The sequence below is a fragment of the Arvicola amphibius genome, chromosome 8, assembly GCF_903992535.2.
Source record: "Arvicola amphibius chromosome 8, mArvAmp1.2, whole genome shotgun sequence".
Classification (NCBI taxonomy): Eukaryota; Metazoa; Chordata; class Mammalia; order Rodentia; family Cricetidae; genus Arvicola; species Arvicola amphibius.
This window is the reverse complement of record NC_052054.1, coordinates 53776524-53801134: the sequence shown is the minus strand read 5'-3', so window position 1 is coordinate 53801134 and position 24611 is coordinate 53776524. Positions and strand designations below refer to the sequence as shown.

The following is a 24611-nucleotide window of genomic DNA, read 5'->3' as shown; positions in this document are numbered from 1 at the left end:
AGGAGAAGACTGTTCGATGGCCTTTCATGCTTTTAATTATCTACTCTTCATGACGATAATTAGAATTCTCCTCCTGGAATTCACTTCCATCTTTTTTAAAAAAAAGAGCCATTAGCAAATTTGTTAGAGCAGAAGTGAAATTAAAATAAAACAAATGTGTTGTTGTCCACAGGTCACTGACATCGCCGACGCCATGATTCTGAAACAGCTTTTTGAAAATCTGTTCAAAAACGGGGTCGTCGTTGTGGCAACATCCAACAGACCACCGGAAGGTAAAACAAACAGTGTGCTCTCTCCATCCAATTAGATGGGGGCTCAAGACGCTTTCGAAACCCCACATTTCTGGAGTGATTTTCTTGTGTTTGTCAGTCTGATGACTTCACCTACCCTTGGTTTTATAACAGGCTTAATCTGAAAAATCAGTCTGAATTTGTATTTAAGAATAATTTTTATTTTGTAGTCAGCTGAGGTCATTTGCTCCCCATGTTGAATGTCGTCCCCCCAACACTAGACATATGATATCTACCTATGAAAATGAAAATATTTCTAGCTGGGTTTTATGCCATAAAAGAAAGTTCAATGAAATGAAAAACTCTTAATTAAATTTTTGAAAAAGATGAAGCTCACTTTCATGAGTAGTTTTTTTTAACTACTTCACTTAATTTATCATTTCTAAAAAGGCACTTGTGGCTTATTAGGAAAGTATTTAAGAATTAAAATACAAGTAGTAGTTAGACACAAAAGTAACACATTTAAAATCCTGTAATTTTTATTTTTAACTCATCATGTGGTCAGTTAAAGGTGAGGAATTCAAAATAATGTTTCGCAGGGGACTGTCAAGGCCTTGCTCAGAGGGGTCAGGACTTGCCTCGCTGACAGCACAACCCAACCCTTCACCTCGAAGTGCTTCCTTTGTCCTTTCTCTCTATTCTGTTACATGGTGGAGTAGCAGGAGTTGGGGATTGCAGGCCCTGCTGCTGTCCTGTCACACCTGTCCCCTGCATGCTGGCCATCCTCCTGTGGAGCAGCTGAGCCTGTTGGGACCAGTACTGCACCTGCTGCTGTCTCGCCACACCTGTACCCTGCATGCTGTCCCACCACACCTGTCCCCTGCATGCTGGCCATCCTCCTGCAGAGCATCTGAGCCTGTTGGGACCAGTGCTGCACCTGCTGCTATCCTGCCACACCTGTCCCCTGCATGTTGTCCTGCTACACCTGTCCCTTGCATGCTGTCCTGCCATACCTGTCCCCTGCATGCTGTCCTGCCACACCTGTCCCTTGCATGCTGTCCTGCCACACCTGTTCCCTGCATGCTGTCCTGCCACACCTGTCCCCTGCATGCTGGCCATCCTCCTGCGGACCGGTGCTACACCTGTTGCTGTTGGCATCTTTGCTTGATGTTGAGGCAGAATAGCACCGGACATTTGTTCTCCTGACAGTGCTTGGCATGGTACCAGCAGAGAGCGAAAAGCTGTCTGCAGATGAGCCATCCACCACTGGTTTCCGTTTGTAGCCTTTGGCGTGCTGCACAACCCTCTTCATCTTCTGGCAGGAAGGCAGGGAACCGTTGGCATTGCAGCACTGGCAGGCATGTACCGGAAACTGTATGCAGTGTTGGATGCTCAGGCGGCCAGAGTCTCCTGGGCTCAGTGTGGCTGTTGCTTGCTGGTTGTTGCTGTCATCATCCAAGCCAAGGCCTAGTTTCTCCATTTTTTGGTCATGATTTTTAGTGTTATAGTAGGTGATACACAGGTCATAATCCTCAGTGCCCCACAATTTATCCATGATGCCAAATTTAATTTCCTCAACTGTTACCAGGTGCAGGAAGCCATATTTATAAGTACCACAGCTCAGATGGAAAGGGATCCTGGTAGTCGGGAGCCAAGGGATACTGAGTGTTATAGCTCGTGTGGAAGAGTGTTCTCGCAGCTGGGAGCCAGCAATAGCACAGGTCTCAGTAAGCATCGCAGCTTCCAGCCCTGCTCTGGGGAAAGGTTTCCCCAATGTAACAGCTCTGCTCCAGCAGAAGAGCTTCCCCAGCTAAGTTACAGTTAGGCGGGTTCCAGGAGTATAACAACTCCCCTCTGCCGGGGAGGTTTCCCCAGCCAAAGTGTGGCAGCCCTGCTTCACTCCGCTCCTCCATCTCCCGCGTAGATGGCCTAGATGATCCAATGTCTCAGAGTGCCTCTGTTGCAGTTTCCTCTGAGTCTTACATCCAGAACATCCTCAAGAGTACTGGCTGAGATTATCCTGCCTCAGAGAATACTCCAGTCAGGACTTGACCATAATCCTAAATTTTCTTTGGGTTTCCATAAGATTATCAGCACCCCCAATCAGGAGGAAGTAGCCTAGAAAACTATCCCAAAAAATGGATTATGGATGTTTGCCTTTGTTTAGAGTGTTGATTACAAGTTGTTATGGATAACAAGTTGTCAGGAAAAAAAGCTAAACAAAGGAGATTCGATTCAGAGTTCTTGTTTGAAAAGAGAGAAAGGGAAATGCTGTGGGACAATCTCTTGTACACTGAAAAGATTTGTCACTCGTGTTAGTTTAATAGAATGTTGATTGGCCAGTAGCCAGGCAGGAAGTATAGGTGGGCAAGCAGATTAAGAGAATTCTGGGAAGAGGAAAGGCAGGGAATCAGTCACAAGCCAGACACAGAGGAGGCAAGATGAGAATGCCTTACTGAGGAAAGGTACTAAGCCACGTGGCTAAACATAGACAAGAATTATGAGTTAATTTAAGTTGTAAAAACTAGTTAATAAGAAGTCTGAGCTAATAGGCCAAACAGTTTATAATTAGTAAAAGTCTTGTGTGTTTCTTTGGGACTGAATGACTACACGATTGGGCGGTACAGAAACTCTGTCTATAACATGGCATTAATGCCTCTCTTTATTTGATACATTTATTGTGTTTTTGGGTCATTGTCTGCCCTCTTCCAGAATGATGCAGCTTTCTGAGGGCCTAGAGATGTGTGTGTGTGTGTGTGTGTGTGTGTGTGTGTGTGTGTGTATAAATCTGGGTGTGTGGGTATGCTCTATGCACTGTCAGAGTGCCTAGCACACAGGTAGATCTCATTACGAGGGCTCAGAATGTGAATGTATATTTCTGCAAGGATCTCTGGTTGCAGCGGAGAATAGATTGTGTGGATGAGTTTTTGAGACTAGGAGTAAGGACCAAGAAGGCTGTTGCAGTGGTGCTTAGGGGAGGTGATGGGGCAGTGGTGCTTAGGGGAGGTGATGGGGCAGTGGTAGGAAATGGTCAGCTGCTGTTTTTATTATAGGCAGAGACAACAGGGCTTAGGGCTGAAAAAACAGAGACCAAACAACCAGTCTACCACTGAGCTATCTCCCTATCTTTCAAGAACTTTTTTTTTTTTTTAAATGAAATTACTGGTGAGACACTGTCGAAAAGAAAAGAAGAGAAAAGAAAAAAAGTGGGAGGACTTGTTGGAGGAGGTATGTCACTGGGGGTGGACTCTTTGAGGTTTCAAAAGCCTACAGTAGACCCAAAGTCTCTCTTTGCCTGCTGCCTGTGGATCAGGATGTAAAACTCTCAGCTTCTGCTCCAGGACCATGTCTGGCTGCACACCACTGTACTTCCTGCTGTGATGATAATGGACTAAACCTCTGAAACTGTAATCAAACCCTCAATTAAATGTTTTCCTTTATAAGAGGGGCTGGAGCGCCGGGCGGTGGTGGCGCACGCCTTTAATCCCAGCATTCGGGAGGCAGAGGCAGGCGGATCTCTGTGAGTTCGAGACCAGCCTGGTCTACAAGAGCTAGTTCCAGGACAGGCTCCAAAACCACAGAGAAACCCTGTCTTGAAAAACCAAAAAAAAAAAAAAAAAAAAAAAGAGGGGCTGGAGAGATGGCTCAAAGGTTAAGAACACTGACTGATCTTCCAGAGGACCCAGGTTCAATTCCTAGCACCCACATGGCAGTTCATAACTGTCTGTGACTCCAGTTTCAGGGGATTCAGCACCTTCACAAGACATACATGCATACAAAGCATGAATGCACATGAAATAAAAATAAATAAATATTTTTTTTTAAAAAAGAGTTACTGTAGTCATGGTGTCTCTTCACAGCAACAGAGCACTAGTTAAGACAAGAATAATACAGAAAGACACATGATGTGGTCCTACAGCCTCCTCACATGTATGTACTCTGGTGCACATTCATCTCCCCATTCATATGCAGGTAACACTACACACACACATAAATACCAGATCAACTAAGTGAAAATGGTGTTTGTCTCTACTATAGCTGACTTGACAATGCAATCAGGATTATCTTTGCACAATGACAAAGCTATGCCCATAAGTAGGGAGACACTAGAATAATCTAGGAGGTTCTGTAGCAAATACTGTTGAAGGAAAATTAGTGCTTGGCAGGGCTAGAAAGGAGAGCAGTGTCTTGAAGGAGGTCAAAGACCCTAGCAGTTCTGGTGTGGTAAAGCAAGGCAGACAGGCACAGGGAGAGGCTGAGGGACACTGTGGAGCACAGATGTTGCAGGCATGAACAAGGTCCCAGGGCTGTCAGAAAGTGCGCAGAACTTGAGCTGGAGCTCGCCTTTGGAGGAGACCAAAGTTGAACGCTTGGGCATGCAGCGTTGCAACAGCTGGGCACTAGTTAACTGACAGTTAACTCTCACAAGCCCTAGAGTATCTCCCATTAGCAGGTGGACAGAAACCATCTTCATAGGCTAATTTTTTAAAAATATTTTTAAATTTTTGGTTGTTTTGAGACAAGTTTCTGTATGTAGCCTTGGCTGCCCTGGAACTTGTTCTGTAGACCAGGTTGGCTTTGAAATCAGGTATCTGTGTGCCTTATTGTAAGAGATAATGTAAGACCCTGGAGCTTTCCTCAAGCAGGACTGGCAGGATCCCAGTGGAAAGACTGCTTTGCTTGTAACATGAAGGAGGGGTTTCTGGGTGGAGCGTAGGAATGTGGTGGACCCAGGTAGATCTGTTCGGAAGAGACTGTAGGCTCTAGGCTATGTCTTGGTACCAGACAATGGTTCTCTAGTGGGGACTGCGTGGCTTGGAGGAGATTTAGCAGTGTCTGACTGTTCTACCCAAGAGGATGCATTGGCAGGCAGCAGCGTTGAGGCTGGGACTCTTGCCAGAGACATTGTCAGTGCAGAGCTATTCTCTATGCAAGAAGCACATGGACAAACATGTCAGGATACACAGAATCAGGAACCTAGGATAAGGTGATGGCAGTGGATCTGTAGAGAACAACTAGAAAATGAACCACAGTTTAAAATTTCATGTACAGAATTCTCATAGTTTATGTGCTAAGATGAAGTTTTTCTGTTTTTATAATATTCCAAGTGTTTCTAGTCTCATGTTACTCCAGCAGGAAAAAAAATAGTAAGTATTAATTGGATGGTGACCCAAAGAATTAGCAGTTCAGTAGATCAAACTAGTTAAAGATTCAAAATTAACTTAATGATTAAACTTGAGAACTCTGTTCAAAAAAATAGGAACACAGTGTTAAAGGAATGTAGACTGTGTAAGCTGAGCGGTTGTTCCTCATTGTCTATGTAATTTGGAGCACTGAAAAGAAAGCAGCCCCAAGACAACCCAGGGTGGTACAGAGGAGGTTAGAATTTCTGCTTTTGACTTTTAAAAACTTAAAAAAACTTATTATTTTATGCATATGGATTATTTGATTGCATGTATGTCTATCTGTACACCACATTCGTGCCTGGTGCCATTGGAGGCCAGTGGCTCCCTGGAACTGGAGTTACAGATAGTTGTGAGCCGCCATGTGGGTGCTGGAACCAGCCTGAATCCTCTGCAAGAGCAGCCAGTTGAGAGCCAGTGCTCTTAACCACTGAGCTCTCTTTCCAGCCCCAGAACTTTTCCTTTAACGTTAAAAAATTTTAAATTTTATATGTATGTCTGAACAAGCATGCATGTGTACTCAAGTGTGTGCCATGATCTGTTTAATGGAGGTCTGTGAACAACTAGTGGGGAATTGGGTCTCTCCTTCTACCACATGGTTCCCAGGAATTGAACTCAGGTCATCTTGTTGGCTCAAATTTGTTTTCTGTGTACTATTTCTTATAATGAAAATGAATTGGGTAGCATTAAAATATCCTGACTAGAATTATTTGAAAAATCCATTTTCTTAGGCTACCAGACAAAGTGTTATGTGATTATATTCAGAGCAGTGTATTCATAGTAGACAAAGGCCTAGCTAGCACTGTGAGTTGTCTACCAGTGTGTGCACACTCACGTTTATGCTACTTATTTTACCACTTAAAGGAAAAGATTAGCTGGGTGTGGTGGAACATGCTTTAATCCCAGAATCTGGGAGGCAGAGGCAGGCTCTCTGTGAGTTTGAGGCCAGCCTGGTCTACAGGGCAAGTTCCAGGCTCTTCAGAGCTAAACAAGGAGACTCTGGTTCAACAGAACCAGACAACTACAACAGCGACATCTCAGTGGGCATTGGACAAAGGCTGAGAACACGTTTGGAAAAACTACTACCTTTCCCAGTAGAGTTAGTTCATTAAATGGGAGTAGAGTTATCGCTTTAATATGATATCAGATCTATGTATATTGCCTCAAAAGACAGGATTACATTTAGCAGTGAAACTATGGAGCATTTTTGTTGAAGTTATAAACTTCAAGGTCTACAGCTATAACCTTTTTCATCTTTACAAATGAATTCTTTGAGAATTTCATGTGGGTTATTTTGATCTTGTTCATCCAACTCCTCCTCCCCATTCTTCCTAGATTCCCTTCTCCTCTTTTTAATTAGCCCATTGGCTCCAGTTTCTGCTGGATATGGGACCTTCCACTGGAATGTGATTAACTCACCAGGGGCCACACCCTTAAAGAAAACCGAGTCTCTCAACCTTAGAAGCTATCACCCGTCCATAGCTCTTCAGTTAGGTGTACTGGCTTGTGAATCCCCAGGACTCCACGGTAGAATTTGGGTGGTTGTGAACCCCTAAGACTCCATGGTAGAAGTTATATGGCTTGTGAACCCCTAGGACAGTAGGAACTGCATGGCTTGTTCTTATACAGGTCTTGTGCAGGCATCCACAGCTGCATTGAGTTCATGAGTGCAACCATCCTGCCAGGTCCAGAAGACAAGGTTTTGTTGTAGTCCCCCTGAGTTCTCACTCTAGCTCCTTAGTTTTGGTCGGAGATGTGTTACAGATCCCAGTCATGGCTGAGGCTTGCAAGACACCCTCTCTCTGCACCCTGACCAACAACTATCATTAATTTAATGTGGAACTAAATTATAGACAGAAAGAGAAAAACAAGTTGGTGGATGCTTAGGAGCACCATGCAAACCACACACACACACACACACACACACACACACACACACACACACACACACACACACGATGGGGTAACTGACCAATCCCTTGTCTGAGGGGTGTGACCCCTCCGGGGCACAAAATACCTTTAAAAGATCCTGTTTGTTTTGTTTGGCCCTCTTGGTTCCCTGCTCTTCACTGGAACTCTGTAAGTTTCTCCCATTTTCTCCTTTTATTAAAGCTGAGTATTTCATATAAGGCTAGTTTGGTTATTTCCCATTGCCAGCCGACCATGCCCGCTACACACACACACATACACACACATATTTTAAGATTTATTTATTGTGTATACAATATTCTACCTGCACGTATGCCTGCAAGGCAGAAGAAGGTACCAGATCTCATTATAGATGATTGTGAGCCACCACATGGTGGCTGAGAATTGAACTCAGGACCTCTGGAAGAGCAGTCAGTGTTCTTAACCACTGAGCCATCTCTCCAGCCCCCAACCACATATCTTATTTGAATTTCAGAACTACATAAAAACACTATCTAAATTGCAGAGATGTCCTGAGCATACACATGGTCTTTATAAACAGAAAACACCCTAGCATTAGAACAATGACAGATACTACAGCATTAAATGTGATTAAAGGCAAAAGAACAGCAGCTTTTAAAAAATAGATGAGTGACCAGAGCAAAGAGAAGTATGGTTCAGGAAATTTCAGTTTCATTTTCTTTGAAAGTCAGATGTTGGGCTTGGTGGTCCATGGCTGTAATCCCTACACCAGGCACGATGAGTCAGGAGGATGCTAAATCTAAGGCCACTATGGGCTCCATAGCAAGAGTCTGTCTCAAGGGAAAGAAAATCAGGAAAATGTAGACTGTGTGAGGAAAAAGATTTAAGATTAAAAAAAGGCAACAAATTGAGCTAAAAACTCATTTACTGAGCGATCATCTGAAATAAAGACAGCTAATGAAGTAAGAAGACATTACAATTATATTAGTCTTATTCATATTAGTCTTCATATTAGTCTTCGAGGCACTGAAGTGGAGACATCAAGTCGTATGTGGCGAAATGGGTGCTGTTTGGCAGAATATCAGACCAGACCACGGAGAACAGAGGAGTGGAGGATGTCAGTCCCTGGGAGAGCCAGTGCGGGATGGACTTCACTGAAGAAAATTGTGTGACGTGAGGCAAATCACTCAGGAGATTGGGCAAGAAGGGAATTTTGACCCCTGCTGAGGGGAGTTAGCGACACTGAGTGACAATATCCTCGTTTTTGTGTGGCCCAGGTTAGCTTCAAACTTGAGATCTCCTGCCTCAGCCTTCCAGATGCAGGATTGCAGATAGGAGCCACTCTGGCCAGCTTGCTTCTAGGATTTAAACTGTGCCTTTTACTTCCTAAATTATTAGAAAAGAAAAAAATTGAAGAATGCTTCTCAGAGCAAAATCTGTAAAACAGCCCAAATATATGAATAAAAACCATGAAACAAAATTGGAGAGCTCAGTGACAGGAAGTACCAGTGGTTGGCATCTGTCTGCTAACCCCCTTTTTGAGCTAAGCAAGCTCCTAGCTAAGTGACCTCCTTGAAGGTGACAGTCAGGAACTCTGGGCACAATGGTCAACCCAATTATCTGATGTTTCTGGAGAATGAAAAAAAGCAGACAGACTCCCGAGGGAGAGAACTTAGAGGAGGGCCCATTGTGGGCTTCAGGGCCCAGGACAATGATTGCTGCATTGGCGTCTTGGGTTCTGATGACAAACCCATAGATTTGATAGACTGAAGAATCAGATTAGAGAGTTTGAGGTGTGGAGCTCTGCTCCACAGAGAACTAGACTGGGATAGCTCCAAGTTCTGCGTACTAATCCTACCTGAACCTGAGATTTCCAAACCATATCTCATCTCCATTTTCAACTTGATTGGCCTAGATGCACCTATAGATCAGTATAGCACATCTCTTGAGTTTGTCTGTAAAGGCATTTTCAGAGATAATTAACTAAAGGAAAAGACCTTCCTGAATTTGGGTAGCAGCATCCTAAAGCTTGGGGCCCAGCTGACATAAAGGGCAATCTTGGAGCTTGGGTGCTTTCTCCCTGATCATTGGTCTGCCACACTGTCCTTGCTCTGATGGGCTGCAGTTTCTAATAAACTACTAAAACATTTTCTAAATAATAAAGGAGAAAAGCTGAATTGCCGTTGCTGCTTAAAGGGTCTAAAGGTGCTCTTAAAAATTCTATGATAAAATAATGTTTTAGAAGGATAAGTCAGATTAGCCCCAGACAGCCATGTAAATATTTTATTCTTATTTTATAGGAAAATTCCTTTGAATTACCTTTGTTATGTGCTTTTCTTCCTCTAAACCAGTTTGCGCATGTATGAATAGGAATTTTCACCCTATTGGTTTTGAAACTTGAGTTTTAAGGAAAAGATCTGCTATTCACACGCGTCTCCACAGCCGCGATGTGCTTGTCATTACTGCAAAACCCCTCTCTGCATGCATTTTGTCTCTAGTGTTGTTACAGTTCTTCACTCTGCACATACGGCGCAGTCCTCATACCGCTCTCCACCAAATCAATGCCCTGTAACCCCAGTCCTCCATCTCATACAACCAAGTGTTCATTTAGCTCTGTTCAGAAATCATTTAAAAAATCACAGGCAAGAACTAGTGAATTTTTAACTGGTATTTAGTAAATCCTGGCAACTGTTGATATAAGTATAATATGAAATCTTTACATCTAAGGAAGTTAAAACTAAGTGTGAAACCCTTTATAGCTAAATAATATTTCAGGAAGTAGAGCTGTTGTATTGTAATTAGCATAATTTTTGAATTGCAGAGGAACTTAAATTTAATAACAACAGCCCCTTTTCCATTGCATAAAAACCTAAAGATTTTCAAGCCAATGGATTTCTGCTTAGGATTATGTTTAGAAAATGCCCTCAGAACATAATGTTTGAATCACATGTCTCTATAAAGGCTGAGTTTTAAAAATTTAACCCTTTGAAACATTCAGTCTGTAAGGCTTAGTTACTGCCATTCTCCTTTAACTTTGCTGACGAGTGGAAATCTTTTTTTAAATTTGATTTTTATTGCTTTATAAATAATACCATTCAAAATTTCCACTTCCTCCCCTCTTTCCATTTCCCTTCTGCTCCCCCCTCTCCCTACTCCTCCAGTCCTAAGAGAGGGCAGGGTACCCTGCCCTGTGGGAAGTCCAAGGCTTAGGAAGGTATGCATCCAAATAGATTAGGATCCCAAAAAGCCAGTACATGCAGTAGAGACAAATCCCAGTGCCATTATCATTGGCCCCTCAGTCTGCCCCAGTTGTCAACCACATTCAGAGGGTCCAGTTTGATCCCATTCAGTCCCAATCTGGCTGGCTTTGGTGAGCTCCCATTAGATCAGGCACACTGCCTCAGTGGGTGGACCAACCCCTCGTGGTCCTGACTTCCTTGCTCATCTTCTCCCTCTTTCTGCTCTTCAACTGGACCTTGGGAGCTCAGTCCAGTGCTCCAGTGTGGGTCTCTGTCTCCATCTGTCACCAGACGAAGTTTCTATGGTGATATTCAAGATAGTCATTGTACCGGTGGGTACCGGCGTGTACCGGCGGTCGGAGGGGTTTGGAAATAACCAAAATAGTCCTTTTATAATAAATCAGTTTTAATAAAAGGGGAAATAAGGGAACTTACAGAACCAAGGGTCCAGCGGAGCAGAAGGTAATGCGGGGAATAGCAAAACAGGGCTCCTTCCGGCGCCCCGATCCTTTTTAAGGGTATCCTACTCCCCTGGGGCAGCCACGCCCCTGAACGCAGGGATTGGGCCAGCTGCCCCAACAAGTCATCAGTCTGACTACGGGACAAGGCCAGTTCAGGCACCCTCTCCTCCACTGCCCAAGGTCCTAGCTGGGGACATCCCCATGGACACCTGGGAGCCCCTCTGGGAGCGAGATGGACACCTGGAGCCCCTCTGGGAGCGAGCTTTCACTGATCTCAGAACTCCCAAAGTGCATGCTTGTTAGTTTCCTATAGCATTAAAAAAAGATAGGACAAATGTGGCCCTACACGCCTTTAATCCCAGCACTACTCAGGCAAAGGTAGGCAGTTCACTCAGACCAACTTGGTCTGCACGGTGAGTTCCAGAACGGCTAGCTAGGACTGCATAGTTAAACCCTGTCTCAAACAAACAAACAAACAAACAAACAAAAACAACCACCAACAACAACAAAAACAGCTTTAAAATAACGCCTTAGCTTTGTTCTAGACTGTTGCGCTCATAGATATTCACTACTGCCGATATGTTTTTATAAAAGGATATCTAATATATAATAGAAATGACACATTTTAAGAACTGTCAATCTGTGGGGTTCATGTAAATACAGTACTCGTACATTCAAAAAATTAAAAATTCATTGTTTAAATCATCACCACAACCATGTAGTAAATAGTTCTGCTTCTCCCCAAAGTTTCCTGTGTCCTTTTGTCTTCACTCACTGTTGGCCCCGCCTTCTTTCACCATCACTCACTGTTGGCCCCGCCTTCTTTCATCATCACTCACTGTCGGCCCCGCCTTCTTTCACCATCACTCACTGTCGGCCCCGCCTTCTTTTGCCTCACTCACTGCGGATCCTTGGTTTTTCCTCAGGCAGCTACACTGAGTTGCTTTGGTTGCTGTTGATGGGTTTATCTTTTCTCCAGTCCTTTATCAATCAAGGAACTACCCAGTGTATATTGTTTCCGGTCTGATTTCTTTTGAGTGCCTATTGTACTCTTTGTTTATCTTTTTTATTGCAGAATAGTATTTCACTGTGCAGATGTGCATGATTTGTTATCTATTCACCGAATGCTACACATCTGGATTGCTTCCGGGTTGGGAATATTACAACTGAAGGTCTGGAGGTTGAGCCTGAGCCTCATACATGTCAGGAAAACACGTTACCGCCACACAAATCCAGGCTCCACCACATTTTAATGCAGCTTCTCCACCAGCTTTTGCGGTTGGTGAGAATTGTGGGAATATTTAATTTAAACCCATTTCTCAAAATTTACCTATTTTACTCAATGGCGGTAAGGATTATAGCAAAGAAAAGATCTCATGTTGAAGCTTAGTATCCTAAGAGCCAGGCCAGCATTATCTTACCTTTTGTGATGCCCGTAAATCAAAATTTGGATGTAAGTGAACTGAAACTTCTTCTTAATTGCCACAGACCACATGCAAACTCTTCCTTCACTATAATGATGCCACAATGAGCACTTCTAGGGAGAATAAATGTTTTCTAATAATCATTTTATTTTGATAAAACATAACAGTTGAAATCTATCACAGTTATAAAATTTTCTCTAAACAGGAAATATAGAAAAGACACTATAATGCTATATTTTGAAAAAAACCAAGATATAGTATAATCTAATTTGTGTATTTACTATTGAGGAAACCTTTTTATTGTTTCTATTTTTATAGTTTTAAAAATTCATGAGCTTTATAGAATGTCTATAAAAGACAATTGGTTGATACAATAAAATTTCAAACTCTTGGAAATTTTTTCCAGAAATTTCCGTTAAGAATACTTTTAAGGTCCTGCAGTTACATATGTGTGCCATCCTGAGTGCCAGAGTTACATGTGTGCCACCCTGAGTACTGCAGTTACTTTATATATGTGTGCCACCCTGAGTACTACAGTTACATATGTGTGCCACCCTGAGTACTGCAGTTACATATGTGTGCCATCCTGAGTACTGCAGTTACATATGTGTGCCACTCTGTTTGGAAAAAGCCTTCCTCAAAAGAAAAGTACAAAATCCCTAAAGTCTATAGAAAACATTATTTTGAGTGAGGTAACCCAGACACAGAAAGACAATTATCACATGTACTCACTCATAGGTGGTTTTTAAACATAAAGCAAAGAAAACCAGCCTACAAACCACAGTCGCAGAGAACTTAGACAACAATGAGGACACTAAGAGAGACTTACATAGATCTAATCTACACGGGAAATAGAAAGTAATAAAAGACAAGATCTCCTGAGTAAATTGGGAGTTTGGGGACCTTGGAAGAGAGTTGAAGGGGAGGGGAGAGGTAGGAAGGGGAGCAGAGAAAAATGTAGAGCTCAATAAATATCATGGAAAAATAAAATAAAATAAATAAAATAATAAAATAAAATCCTTTAAATCTATTGATATTTTCTTTTTGTTTACTTTTGAAAAGAAGTATATTTATAATCTGTATTTTGTGTAAGCATACATTCACTGTGACACATATGTATGTTGTAAATCATGTAAGGAAGAAAATACTACCTTTGATATAATCACCTGCGTTTTAGCTTATTAAAAAGAGTATTTGGACTTTTAGACAATTCATTACAGTGGCCTTTCCTTACCTTTTAATCAAATATGTGACCTTAGGACACATTCAGGAGCAGTTTTGTCTATCAATGTATTTTCTGAAAGGGTTAATTTTACATGACTTTTAATTAATTACTGAGAACTGCAGGACCAGAAAAGATGATTTCCTTACTGATACAATCTTCTATGTTCAAGGGCTAAGGACTTTGAGGTGTGTCACCTCCTCCTCCTCCATTTTGTTTTTAGAGACAGGCTTTCTCTATATAGTCCTGGCTGTCCTGGAACTCCCTCTGTAGATCAGGCTGACCTCGAACTCAGAGATCCTCCTGCCTCTGTTTCCCGAGTGCTGGGATTAGGGGCATCACTACCACACCCAGCTCTGAGTCTCTTCTTACATGAATGTTTTGACTCAGGACTCTGGAAGGCGTGACTTTGTATTTTCACTGCCTCTTCCTCCCATGTAAAGCCAGGAGCTGGGACGCTTCTGATTTCCTTTCTGTAACTGCTCATTTTTCTTCTATTAAAAATGTAGTCAGAGTCTTGGTCCTGTCTGAATAGAAATAATTTTGGTCAGTTTTCTTGTGCTTTCTTAGTCAGTAGAAAGCTTCATTTGCCAGCCTAAAAGATAAAGTATCATTGTGGTTGAAGCTAAGTAAAAAGCTCATGCATTTGTTTGTTTCAGATCTCTATAAAAATGGACTCCAGAGGGCTAACTTTGTACCATTTATAGCTGTCCTGAAGGTAAGGGGAAATCATTTGTTCATCCATTGCCTGAGACATGCAGGTGATCGCTGCGCGGTTCTGTGGCAGCGCCTTGGTCCTGCATCCAGCAGAATTCATCCCCATATTTAGACAGTGATAGTCGGAGACAAGAACAGAAAGACACCTTTTAAAAACAGTATTCCCCATGTGTACATGGGGAAAATGACAAATATAGTCCAAATTATTTCCTAGCTGAAACATTTGATAGTTTACATTTTATAAATCTTAATTTAAGGTTTGCTCATAAATATTATAGCAGAATGTTTAAGCTTATACATGGTGTTCTTTGTTTCCTTCAGGCTAATGGCCATTATTAACATGTTTTCCTATTATTAAAGTTGCTATTCTAGAACACCATTATTACAAAAATATTCTAATATATTTAAATGTGATTGCCATCAAGTTATCATGAAATTATGTCAAGTTGAGGCACATAAATAGTTTAAATATTTGTGTGTATCATTGCTGCATAGAGTTTAAAATAGTCTTCATTACAATATCATTAAGAATAAAATAGCCTCCTTTTTTACTGTTAATTTTAAGTAATTTCTACATGATTATTCACTAATTCTATAGTCTGCCCATATTTCCTGAAAGCCTACTATGTGCAGAGTGCCACACTAGTCACAGTAAGTAAGAGAATTACAAAATAGGGGGTTTTTTATCTCCAGGTCTTTATAATCTACTTGAGAATGTAAAATGTACACAAATACTTAAGAAAGCAAAGTATATTGTTCTCAAATGAAGCACAATTATGTGCCAAATGTAATTCATCTAATTTTAGGTATTTAAATGTTCTCAGTTCTTATCACCATATCTGAAAAAGAATAAAGTTTTATTTAACAAAAACTAAACTTCAAAAAAATCTTCCTAAGAAGGAGTGGGATTACCTTTAAATACTCTAAGCACACAGTCAGACAATCTCTTTGACACACACTTTAGCTGGATTATTGTTGGTGCCTGCACTAACTCAGAAGAATTCAAACATCTGTTTCCCTGACCAATTTTTGTTTCCCGCGGATTTGAATTTCTCTGAGGTATTTTTAGATGTGGGGAGAGCGTCTCCAGAGGCCCCAGACTGTCGGTAATGTCTCCTTTGGTATTCATGCTTCACACACAGGGAGAGGTAGATTTCCTCCATATTCCAAAGTATGTACCCTACAAAGAGACCAAAACACAAACAAGAAATGGAAAAAATAGATGCCCAAAATAGTATATTCATATGGCAAGCTGTAGAAAGAGAAGGCTCACAGACCTTCATCTATATACTTTTTTGGGGGGAGGAGGGAGAGCATAAATCTTCTTTCCTTTTTTGGTCAGTAATTTATCATAATTCGATATACAGCACCATCAATAGCCAGCTAAACTGGCTGAATTAAATGTCATTTTCATTCCCTTTTCTACTCTTAATTTTTCTAAAGAGAGAAGAACATCAGAGATGAATAATCCATAATTTCAAATTGAGCACAAACTGACATGCCCAAGAAAGTAAAGACTGCATTAGAAAATATCTAAAATGTCCACTTCATTCAAAGGATTTCTTATATGTGACAGAACTGAGTTCAGTGGCAAGACACTAGAGCTGGCTCTGCGGGAGCTCGTCTTTCTTTCTGCTGGGTCTTACTCTTGGGTCAGCCTGACACAGACTAGCGTCACTGGGGTGAGGGAAACTCGTGGAAGCATGACCTCCATCAGATTTACTGGGAATATGCCTGTGGGGACATACCTGTGGGGACATACCTGTGGGGACATACCTGTGGGGCATTGACTTAATTACTAATTGATTTAAGAGGGCCCTGCCTTCTACGGGTAGCTAGCCCTGTCCCTAGGCAGGTGGGGCCTGGGCTGTATAAAAAGCTAGCTTGGGAAGCAATCCAGTAAATGCATTCCTTGGTCTCTGTTCAGTTTTCCCCTCCAGGCTCCTGCCTTGAGTTCCCTTCATGAAAGCCAAATAAACCCTTTCCTTCCCTAAGGTGCCTTTGAACACTGTTTTATCAAAGCAACAGAAAGCAGAGTAGGGCAGTATGTTTATATGAAGATTCTTTTGTAAGTAAAGATGGCTTTATACTTAACTGAATGACATCTTGCCTATTTACAGATGATAGGCATCAATCATACTCTCATCAGTCATACCTAGGGTGGAGTTCAAATCGTTTTTGGAACTTGGGGGAACTTGGGATTATGGAGAGGGCACAAGAGGGCTTGTTTAGTTTAGTTCAAATTTGACCCTCATGCTATGTCTTTTAAAGTGGATTTCTGCTATGTATTTCTCTTGGCTGGGCCAAAATGAGAATCCAATAATATCTGTAAATAGGCAGTGGATAAATTTCCTGCAGTTAAGTTTGACCCTTTGGAGGGTTGTTTTTAAGTCATGTGGGATCTACAAAGATCAGCTTATACTCCAGGCCTGTTCCCTCCCTTGAGAAGTGACTCATCTAGACTCTCTAGGCTGGGCTCTCCTGCGAATCCACTGGTGTCCAGAGAGTTGTTTTCATCCTGGCTATTCCGAATGCTTCTATATGTCCCAGTTTTGTGTGACTTATTCTTTACTAAGTTATGTATACTTAGCAGTTATATAATTTAATGTTCAGCCAAAGATAAAAGACATTACTAATATGAATGAGATGGCCCCTAGTCTCAGGCATTTGAATCCTTGGTCCTCAGCTGGTAGCACTGCTCACAGAGGCTTGGGTGTTGCCTTGTTGGAGGAAGTCACTAAAACACCAAAGCCTGCTGCCATTCCCAGGGTGTGTTCTGTTTTGTGCTTGTGGCTTGAGGTGTAAGCCTGTAGCATCCTGCTCCAGCATCCTGCTCCAGCCTACTGCCATGCTCTTCCCGCCTACTGCCATGCTCTTCCCGCCTACTGCCATGCTCTTCCCGCCTACTGCCATGCTCTTCCCGCCTACTCCCATGCTATTCCCGCCTACTGCCATGCTATTCCTGCCTACTGCCATGCTGTTCCTGCCATTGTGGATATAACCCTCAGGAATTATAAGCCCAGATAATTTTTTTTTATTCTGTAAATTGCCTGGTCATGATGTTTTATCACAATGGAAAAGTAACTAATATAGAATTTGGTACCAGGAATGGGGTATGTATATGCTGTGTTATATTATTGTAGGAAGTATAAAATTTTATTTTTATTTTACAGAGGGTTATAGTTAAGAGATAGCCTTGAGTCTCAGAAAAGATTTTGGGCTTTTAAACAGTGTTGAGATTAAAAACCAGGAGGACTTACGTATTGGACTAAATATGTTTTTATTATAATATGGCCTTGAGTCTGTGGAGGCCAGGGAGTAGAATGTGGTGATTTGAATGAAAATATCCCACAGAGGCTCTGCTATTTGAATACTTGGTCCCAAGTTGGTGGAGCTGTTTGGGTAGGTTAAGGAAGTGTGACCTTGCTGGAGAAAGAATATGACGAGGGGTGGGCTTTGAGCCTTCAAAGCCCATGCATCATTCATTCTTTCTCCCTTGCAGTTCAGAATGTGAGCTCTCAGCTTGCTTTTTTCCCCACTTCTTGCTGGAAGTGTATACAGGGATTCTTCTGTGCTTAGCCAACATCCCCAACACCTTGGTGTTTAATTATAGACAAAACAGGTATCCCCACCCCCAGCTCAGGAACTCAGTCATGTTTTAACATAGACATAAAAAGTATAAATATAAAAACTATTAAAAGCAGTGACGAACACAAAGCTTTCGTTCCCACGTAATCACGCATGCTTAGAGGAGCAGCTAGATCAATGGTGACCACACGAACATGAGGGGATACAGTGTGATTATTTGCCGGTGCTTTTCTAAGAGTTCTGCTGATCACAGACTGCAGGATGATGCAGGAACTTGCCTGTTGGCGTAGAAGGATGAAAACAATGCTCTACACAGAAAAGTACTAGGAAGATGTATCTCAAATGTTAGTTGAAATTGTGCCTTGTAGGAGGCTGCTTTCCATTTCCCTGCCACCCAGACTCCTGAAATAATCACACAGAAACTGTGTTATTTAAATCACTGCTTGGCCAATCACTTAATTGTATTGCTAGCTAGCTCTTATATCTAGAATTAGCCATTTCCATTCTTTTCTATTTTGCCCTGAGGCTCATGGCCTACTGGCAAAGTTCCGGCTTCCTGCTTGCGTCTTTCTCCTCTGGCGTCTCCATGGCATCTTTCTGACTTTGCCTCCTTTCTCCCAGCATTCAGTTTGGTTTTCCCTGCCTAGCTCTGCTCCTTTGCCCTATCACGGGCCAAGACAGCTTCTTTGTTAACCAGTGGTATTCACAGCATACAGGGGGATCCCACATCAGTGCCTGAATGATGAGATTTTAAGTGGATTTCCTCTTTTAGAGATTTCTGAAATGAAATTTCAGATTTTGATGAAATTTCATTTCACCAAAAATGAAATAAAATGGAATTTCTGAAATGAACATATATTATTACTCTAATGGAAAAAGATTTAGACAGATCAGATTTGTCCCTCTTTCTTAGGAACTCAGCAGATCTTAACAGGACTCTGATATTCAATTGAAGTATTGAGCATGACCACCATACAAGTAAATGTGGCATGTGTCTGTCCAGTTGGTAATGCAAGAACAATGTCAGCAACTGGGGCGTTTGTAAAGAAAATGGATTTATTCTTGAGGCTCTGGAGGTCATGAATTCTGTTATCACAGAAACCACCAGATGTGGATCTAGTGAGCCCTCGTGTGGTATCCACTTATGGCAGAGACGAGAGAAATGTGAAGGGCGCACTCCACAGCAGCCTCCTTTTGTGATGACAGCATCAATTTATCCATGAGGACAGTGTCCTCATGACACAGCCACCTCCTAAAGGCCGACCTTCCAACACTAACACATGCTTCTCGGAGGACTCCGTCAAAAGGCTATGTAGGGATGACTTGGAGGCTAAAGGCACTTCAGGCCAGGGGCCTGAGTTCAATCCTCAGAACCATGAGAAGCGAGCACACAGCTGTGCTCTGACCTCCTCATGCACTGTGGCATGTATGTCCTCCCTCCCTCCCTCCCTCTCTCTCCTTCCCTCCCTCCCTCCCTCCCTCCCTCCCCCCCTCCGTCCCTCCCTCTCTCTCCTCTCCCCCCCCCTCCTCTCTCTCCCTCTCTCTCCCTCTCTCTCCCCCTCTCCCTCCCTCCCTCCCTCTCTCTCTCTCTCTCTCTCTCTCTCTCTCTCTCTCTCTCTCTCTCACACACACACACACACACACACACAGTTCTTTATTTTTATAAACAAAGACATATAGGAAGGAAGACCCACGAGCAGGAAGGAAAGACCTGACTAGTTGCTCAGAGCGCACGATGAGCACACTGACTCAGACAACGAGAGAAGATGCAGTTTTTAATATTTTAAGAGAAATTTAAAATTCATTTTACTAATAAGGTGAAGTAGATGAATTGAATGTAAGATCAGAAGAAAAGTGAGCTGGAAGAAATAAAAACAACGGGGGAATTGTTGAAGTAAAAACTGTTATGGAGATGACACCAGATAAGGAGAGCAGGCAGATGTCACCAGTCACTCGATCTGTGAGTGTGCGCCTGTGTTTGTGGGTGTGTGTCTAAAGCTTTTGCTGTTTTGTTCATGTTGGACTCATCCTTTTGCCTCCACTCTCCGAGTCACACATCACAATCATATGTCTAAAAAAAAAGACCTAAAGATAAAGTAGAAAACAGGTTTCATAAAATGAAAAAAATCCAGATTTAGTGTTCACTGTGTATCTGTCTAATTCCATCAAGAATAATATATTTTTCTGTTGTATAAGCTAACTCCAGGATCCCATAAAACTTCAGTAAGTAAAGAAATTGGTGAGGAAAATCCTCCAGTTGATCTGAGACCTGTCTGTCTCAAGTAAATACCATGGTAAAGTAGACTACGATTGTTCTTACAGTGTTAAATTTAAAAGGGTCAGGGCTGGAGAGATGACTCGGTGATTAAGAGCACTGCCTGTTCTTTCAGAGACCCAGGTTCAATTCCCAGCACCCACACCCATCTGGAATTCCAGTTCCAGGGGATGTAATGTCTTCTCTCTTTCGAGGGCACTGCACAGATGTGTGCAGATGTGGGGCACAGACATACATTCAGGCAAAACACCCATACGAGAAAATGAGCTAATTTGGTGTGTTGTCAGCTGGGTCATGTGGTGGCATGACCCAGCACTCAGGAGTTGAGGCAGTAGGATTGTGTATTCAAGGCTAGCCTGGACTACATAGTGAGACTCTGTCCCAAATAGGCCAGTGGAAAAAATAAATAAATCCCTGCTACATTTCAGAGCCACTTAAATTAAAAACCCTACAGATATGTATTTTTGGACATATGATAATGTAGGAATTACAGCCTTCATGAAATTTCCTGAGCAAATTACTTTTAAGATTTCACACCACCAGTCAAAATGAATAACTTATAAATAGAGATATTACAGTAAAGTAATTGGTGGTGGTTGAATTGAATCTGATTAAACATTTCAGGCAGTAACATTTTTATCATGTCATGTGAGCACTTCTGTAATTGAATTAAGTACGGGATGCTGAAGTACATGGCAAAGAGGCCTTGACCTGAATGAGCAGCCTGAACAGAGAAAGTGGCACATGTCAGGGTTTCCCCAAAGAGCATATAATACTTACACTGAGACTTAAAAGTCAAAAATTACTAGGAAAAGCCAAAGGGCATTGATCATAGAGGGGGGTGTATGGGAAGGATGGACCATGAGGATTGTACATTTAAGATGTGATTAGTAATTAGTTCATTAATATTTTATGAACCACTTATTACTATTCTTCTGTTTACCTGAGGCTTTGAGAATTTGTGTAAGACTTAGATTTCCTTTCGCTGCCTCCAAATAAAAGCAAGATGTGTTTGCTGTAGCAAACAGAAGGGACCATGTTGACACTTAGTGATCTTAGATAAAAAGATAATTAATATAGCAGTCTTTAAAGTCTGTAATTTGAAACTCCCTGATGACCATCTGACACAATTTAGATAATTCTTCTAAAGTATGTATACTGGTAAAATTGTTAAAGCAGTTGCCAGTATCTGCACAGACTGTTCTTTACAGTTAGATGTGTCTGTCTTTTCCTCTACACTGCAATATTTTACAGAAACTTGATATCTGTATCTAGGTCAGCATATAGAAGCAGTAGCCAAATCTGCTTTTGTGCATAAAGCTTTATTGAAAAGCTTCATGCTCATTTCTCTGTATATTATCTGTAGCTCTTTTCACACTATAGCAACAGAGTTGAGTCCTTGAAGCAGATGGTCTTGAAAGTCTAAAATAGTTATGTTCTGTCTTTTTCTTTCAGACAGTGTATGGATCCTCATTGATAAAGTGTGTGGGGTAGCCAGGCAGTGGTGGTGCACGCTTTTAATCCTAGCACTCGGGAGGCAGAGGCAGAGGCAGAGGCAGGCCAATTTCTGTGAGTTTCAGGCCAGCCTGGTCTACAAAGTGAGTTCCAGAACACCTAGGGCTGTTACACAGAGAAACCCTGTCTCAAAAACAAAAACAAACAAACAAACAAAACCAAAATAAAACAAAAAACCCAAAAATAAACCCCAACCCCTCTCCCCAAAATTAAACCAAACCAAAACAAAAATAAAGTGTGTGAGGCACAAAACAACTACTTAAACTAATATGTGTAAACAGCATATTTTTTTCCTAGAAAAATTTACTTGTTCATGTAACAGAAACCCTGGGCTAGAGTAGATTCAGTAGCAGCTATCAGAGAGAGTGTTACTTCAAAAGCAGGATAAATGCGCTCTAGAGAAGAAGGAGGTTGGTGGGCTAAGAGCCAAGAGAGTGGCCGGTATCAGATGCAGATGATTCAGTAATTTGAGATTATTGGCTTTGTTAGAATCAAATGAAAATGTTATTTCCATACATACACACACACACACACACACACACACACAGAGAGAGAGAGAGAGAGAGAGAGAGAGAGAGGAGAGAGAGAGGAGAGAGAGAGAGAGAGACAGAGAGAGACAGAGACAGAGACACAGAGAAAGAGAGAGAGACAGAGACAGAGAGACAGAGAGAGAGACACAGAGAGAGAGAAGGAGGGAGAGACAGACAGACTTGCACATATACTTCTGTATTTATTTGCAGTCCTGGAATTTGAACCCAGGCACTTGCACATGTTGGTCAAATAAATATTCTACTTCTAAGGCATATCTGTAGCCCTAGCTTTACATTTATTGTTTTGCTATTTTTTTTATTTAGGAGACAGAGTCTTTAAACTATGTGAGGTGTTTTGTTTGATTTTTTGAGACAGGATTTCTCTGCGTAGCTTTGGAGCCTGTCCTGGAATTAGTTCTTGTAGACCAGGCTGGCCTTGAACTCACAGATATCCTCCTGCCTCTGCCTCCCAAGTGCTGGGATTAAAGGCGTGCGCCACCACTGCCCGGCAGAGGCAGTGTCTTGATCTATGTGGCAGAGTGGCGCAAATCTCACAGTGGAACTCAGGCTGGCCTCAAACTTGCAGCAATCCTCTTACCTCAGGCTTTTGAGTGCTAGGATTAGAGATGTGAGCCATGTGCCCAGTAATTTTATACAGATTAAAATATGCCTTAAGTGCACAGTGATTGAATAATATTCATTCCACACAATCTGTGCTATCATTAGTATTTAAAATTGTGATCTTAAAGGTATGGAGGATTAACTTATATTTTGACAGAAGAATCGTATTAGCCTTAAGGGTGGAATTGGCTAGCAAAATTATTTCTAGTCACACCTGCTCAGTTCTAGAAACAGGTGACCGTATAGACCTGTCTTTTATATTTGGGTAAAAATTCTGTTCACTCCATTGCTTACCACGCAGACCATTTTGTCTGATTCACTCCACAGTGAAAGAAATGCTGAGTGTAGATTTTAAAGTTGAAAGCTTCGGTGTGAATCTCACTGTCTTTTTAGGATTTTCATCGTCAGTTTAACCCTAGAACAACTCTGACATACCATCCCCGTGGGAACTGTCCTGTGGGGTAGCCTTTGCCGTGTTTCTAACAAAGACAGGCTGTCACCAGGAAGTCAGCATTCTGATCGTCTTTTACAGTGACAACAGGCTGCTTCTTTTTGAGAGTTCTTCATTTCCTTTTAAAATTAAAATTTAGGTGATTGACTACTGGACATAACTATAAGCTGTGGACAGCAGCCAGCAGAGCATCCTACAGTATGATTCTCTCTTTCGTCAGTATCATCTGGGAAATGAAATTAGAGAACAATAGGTCCTCGCATCAGTTCTTTAGAATTTTCCATTTCTGACAAAACATGGCTCATTTGGAAGCATTGTATTTTGATTTAGCATGAGTTGATTTTAAATATGAAATGCACAGATACTTAATAATTGAAGACAGTAACAGTTTTGTTGCTACTAAGTTTGTACTATTTAGTTCAAGGATGACTACATATCTTTTACTTGGTAATATTTCTAGACTATTTTTTGTTGTTGTTGTTCGAGACAGGGTTTCTCTGTAGCTTTGGGGCCTGTCCTAGAACTTGCTCTGTGGAACAGGCTGGCCTTGAACTCCTCCCTTGTGCTGGGATTAAAGGTATGCACCATCACCGCCCAGCTGTTATGTTTTCTTGATCAAGAACATTTTAAAGAGCTGTCTATTAGACTTTATGATCTGTTTTCCATGGGTCTTATTCTGCTAGTGGATACTTTGAGGATGTTCTGTGCTGTAGTCTGTAGCTGCAAACTGTAGAAAAGATGCTTATGCCTTCGGACAAGAAATGGTGGCCTTCATCTCTTGCCCGTACTGGCACTAGGGTTTAGAGTTGTTAAATAAATGGATCCTGTCAGTTTGTCCTGCAGTGGCTTTCCCAGCTGCTGAGAGCGGTTTGCCCGTGTGTTCGCGGTGCCTTTTGGCACTGGAACTCTCGGGTTGTTAGCCTAGGGGTCAGTGTCCACCCAGCTGCCCTCCACCAGACTGTCCTCTGAGTTAGTCTTCCGGGGGTCCCTTTGTCAGCACGGTGATGTCTTTACTTGGGAGCTGCCTTTTTAATACTTAGAACTGACTGGGAGAAAGGAGAAGAGAAGTCCCGGAACAGACCCCTGGACTCTAGAGAATGCTGGCTTCCCGCCAAACACTGGTGTTCACTTGAATCCTTTTGGGTTTGTGATGTCTTACAAGACAAAAACTGATCATTTGATGTGTAATCAATTTCTGGGATTAGCGACTCTTGGGCCTAAGTAAATGGAGGAAATTGACCCATGGTGTTGTCATCTATGAGCTT

At 41.9% G+C, this 24611-nt stretch overlaps 1 protein-coding gene across 3 annotated transcripts in view; it reads left to right on the top strand.

Annotated features, from left to right (window-relative positions):
* The window catches only part of Afg1l (AFG1 like ATPase), a 147211-nt gene that overhangs the window by 60644 nt on the left and 61956 nt on the right, over positions 1-24611 (top strand). For all 3 annotated transcript variants that reach the window (XM_038339706.1, XM_038339705.1, XM_038339707.1), the window contains 2 exons: positions 173-272; positions 14309-14367. In XM_038339706.1, the coding sequence (XP_038195634.1) occupies positions 173-272; positions 14309-14367 (159 nt within the window). The remainder of the gene's footprint in view (positions 1-172; positions 273-14308; positions 14368-24611) is intronic.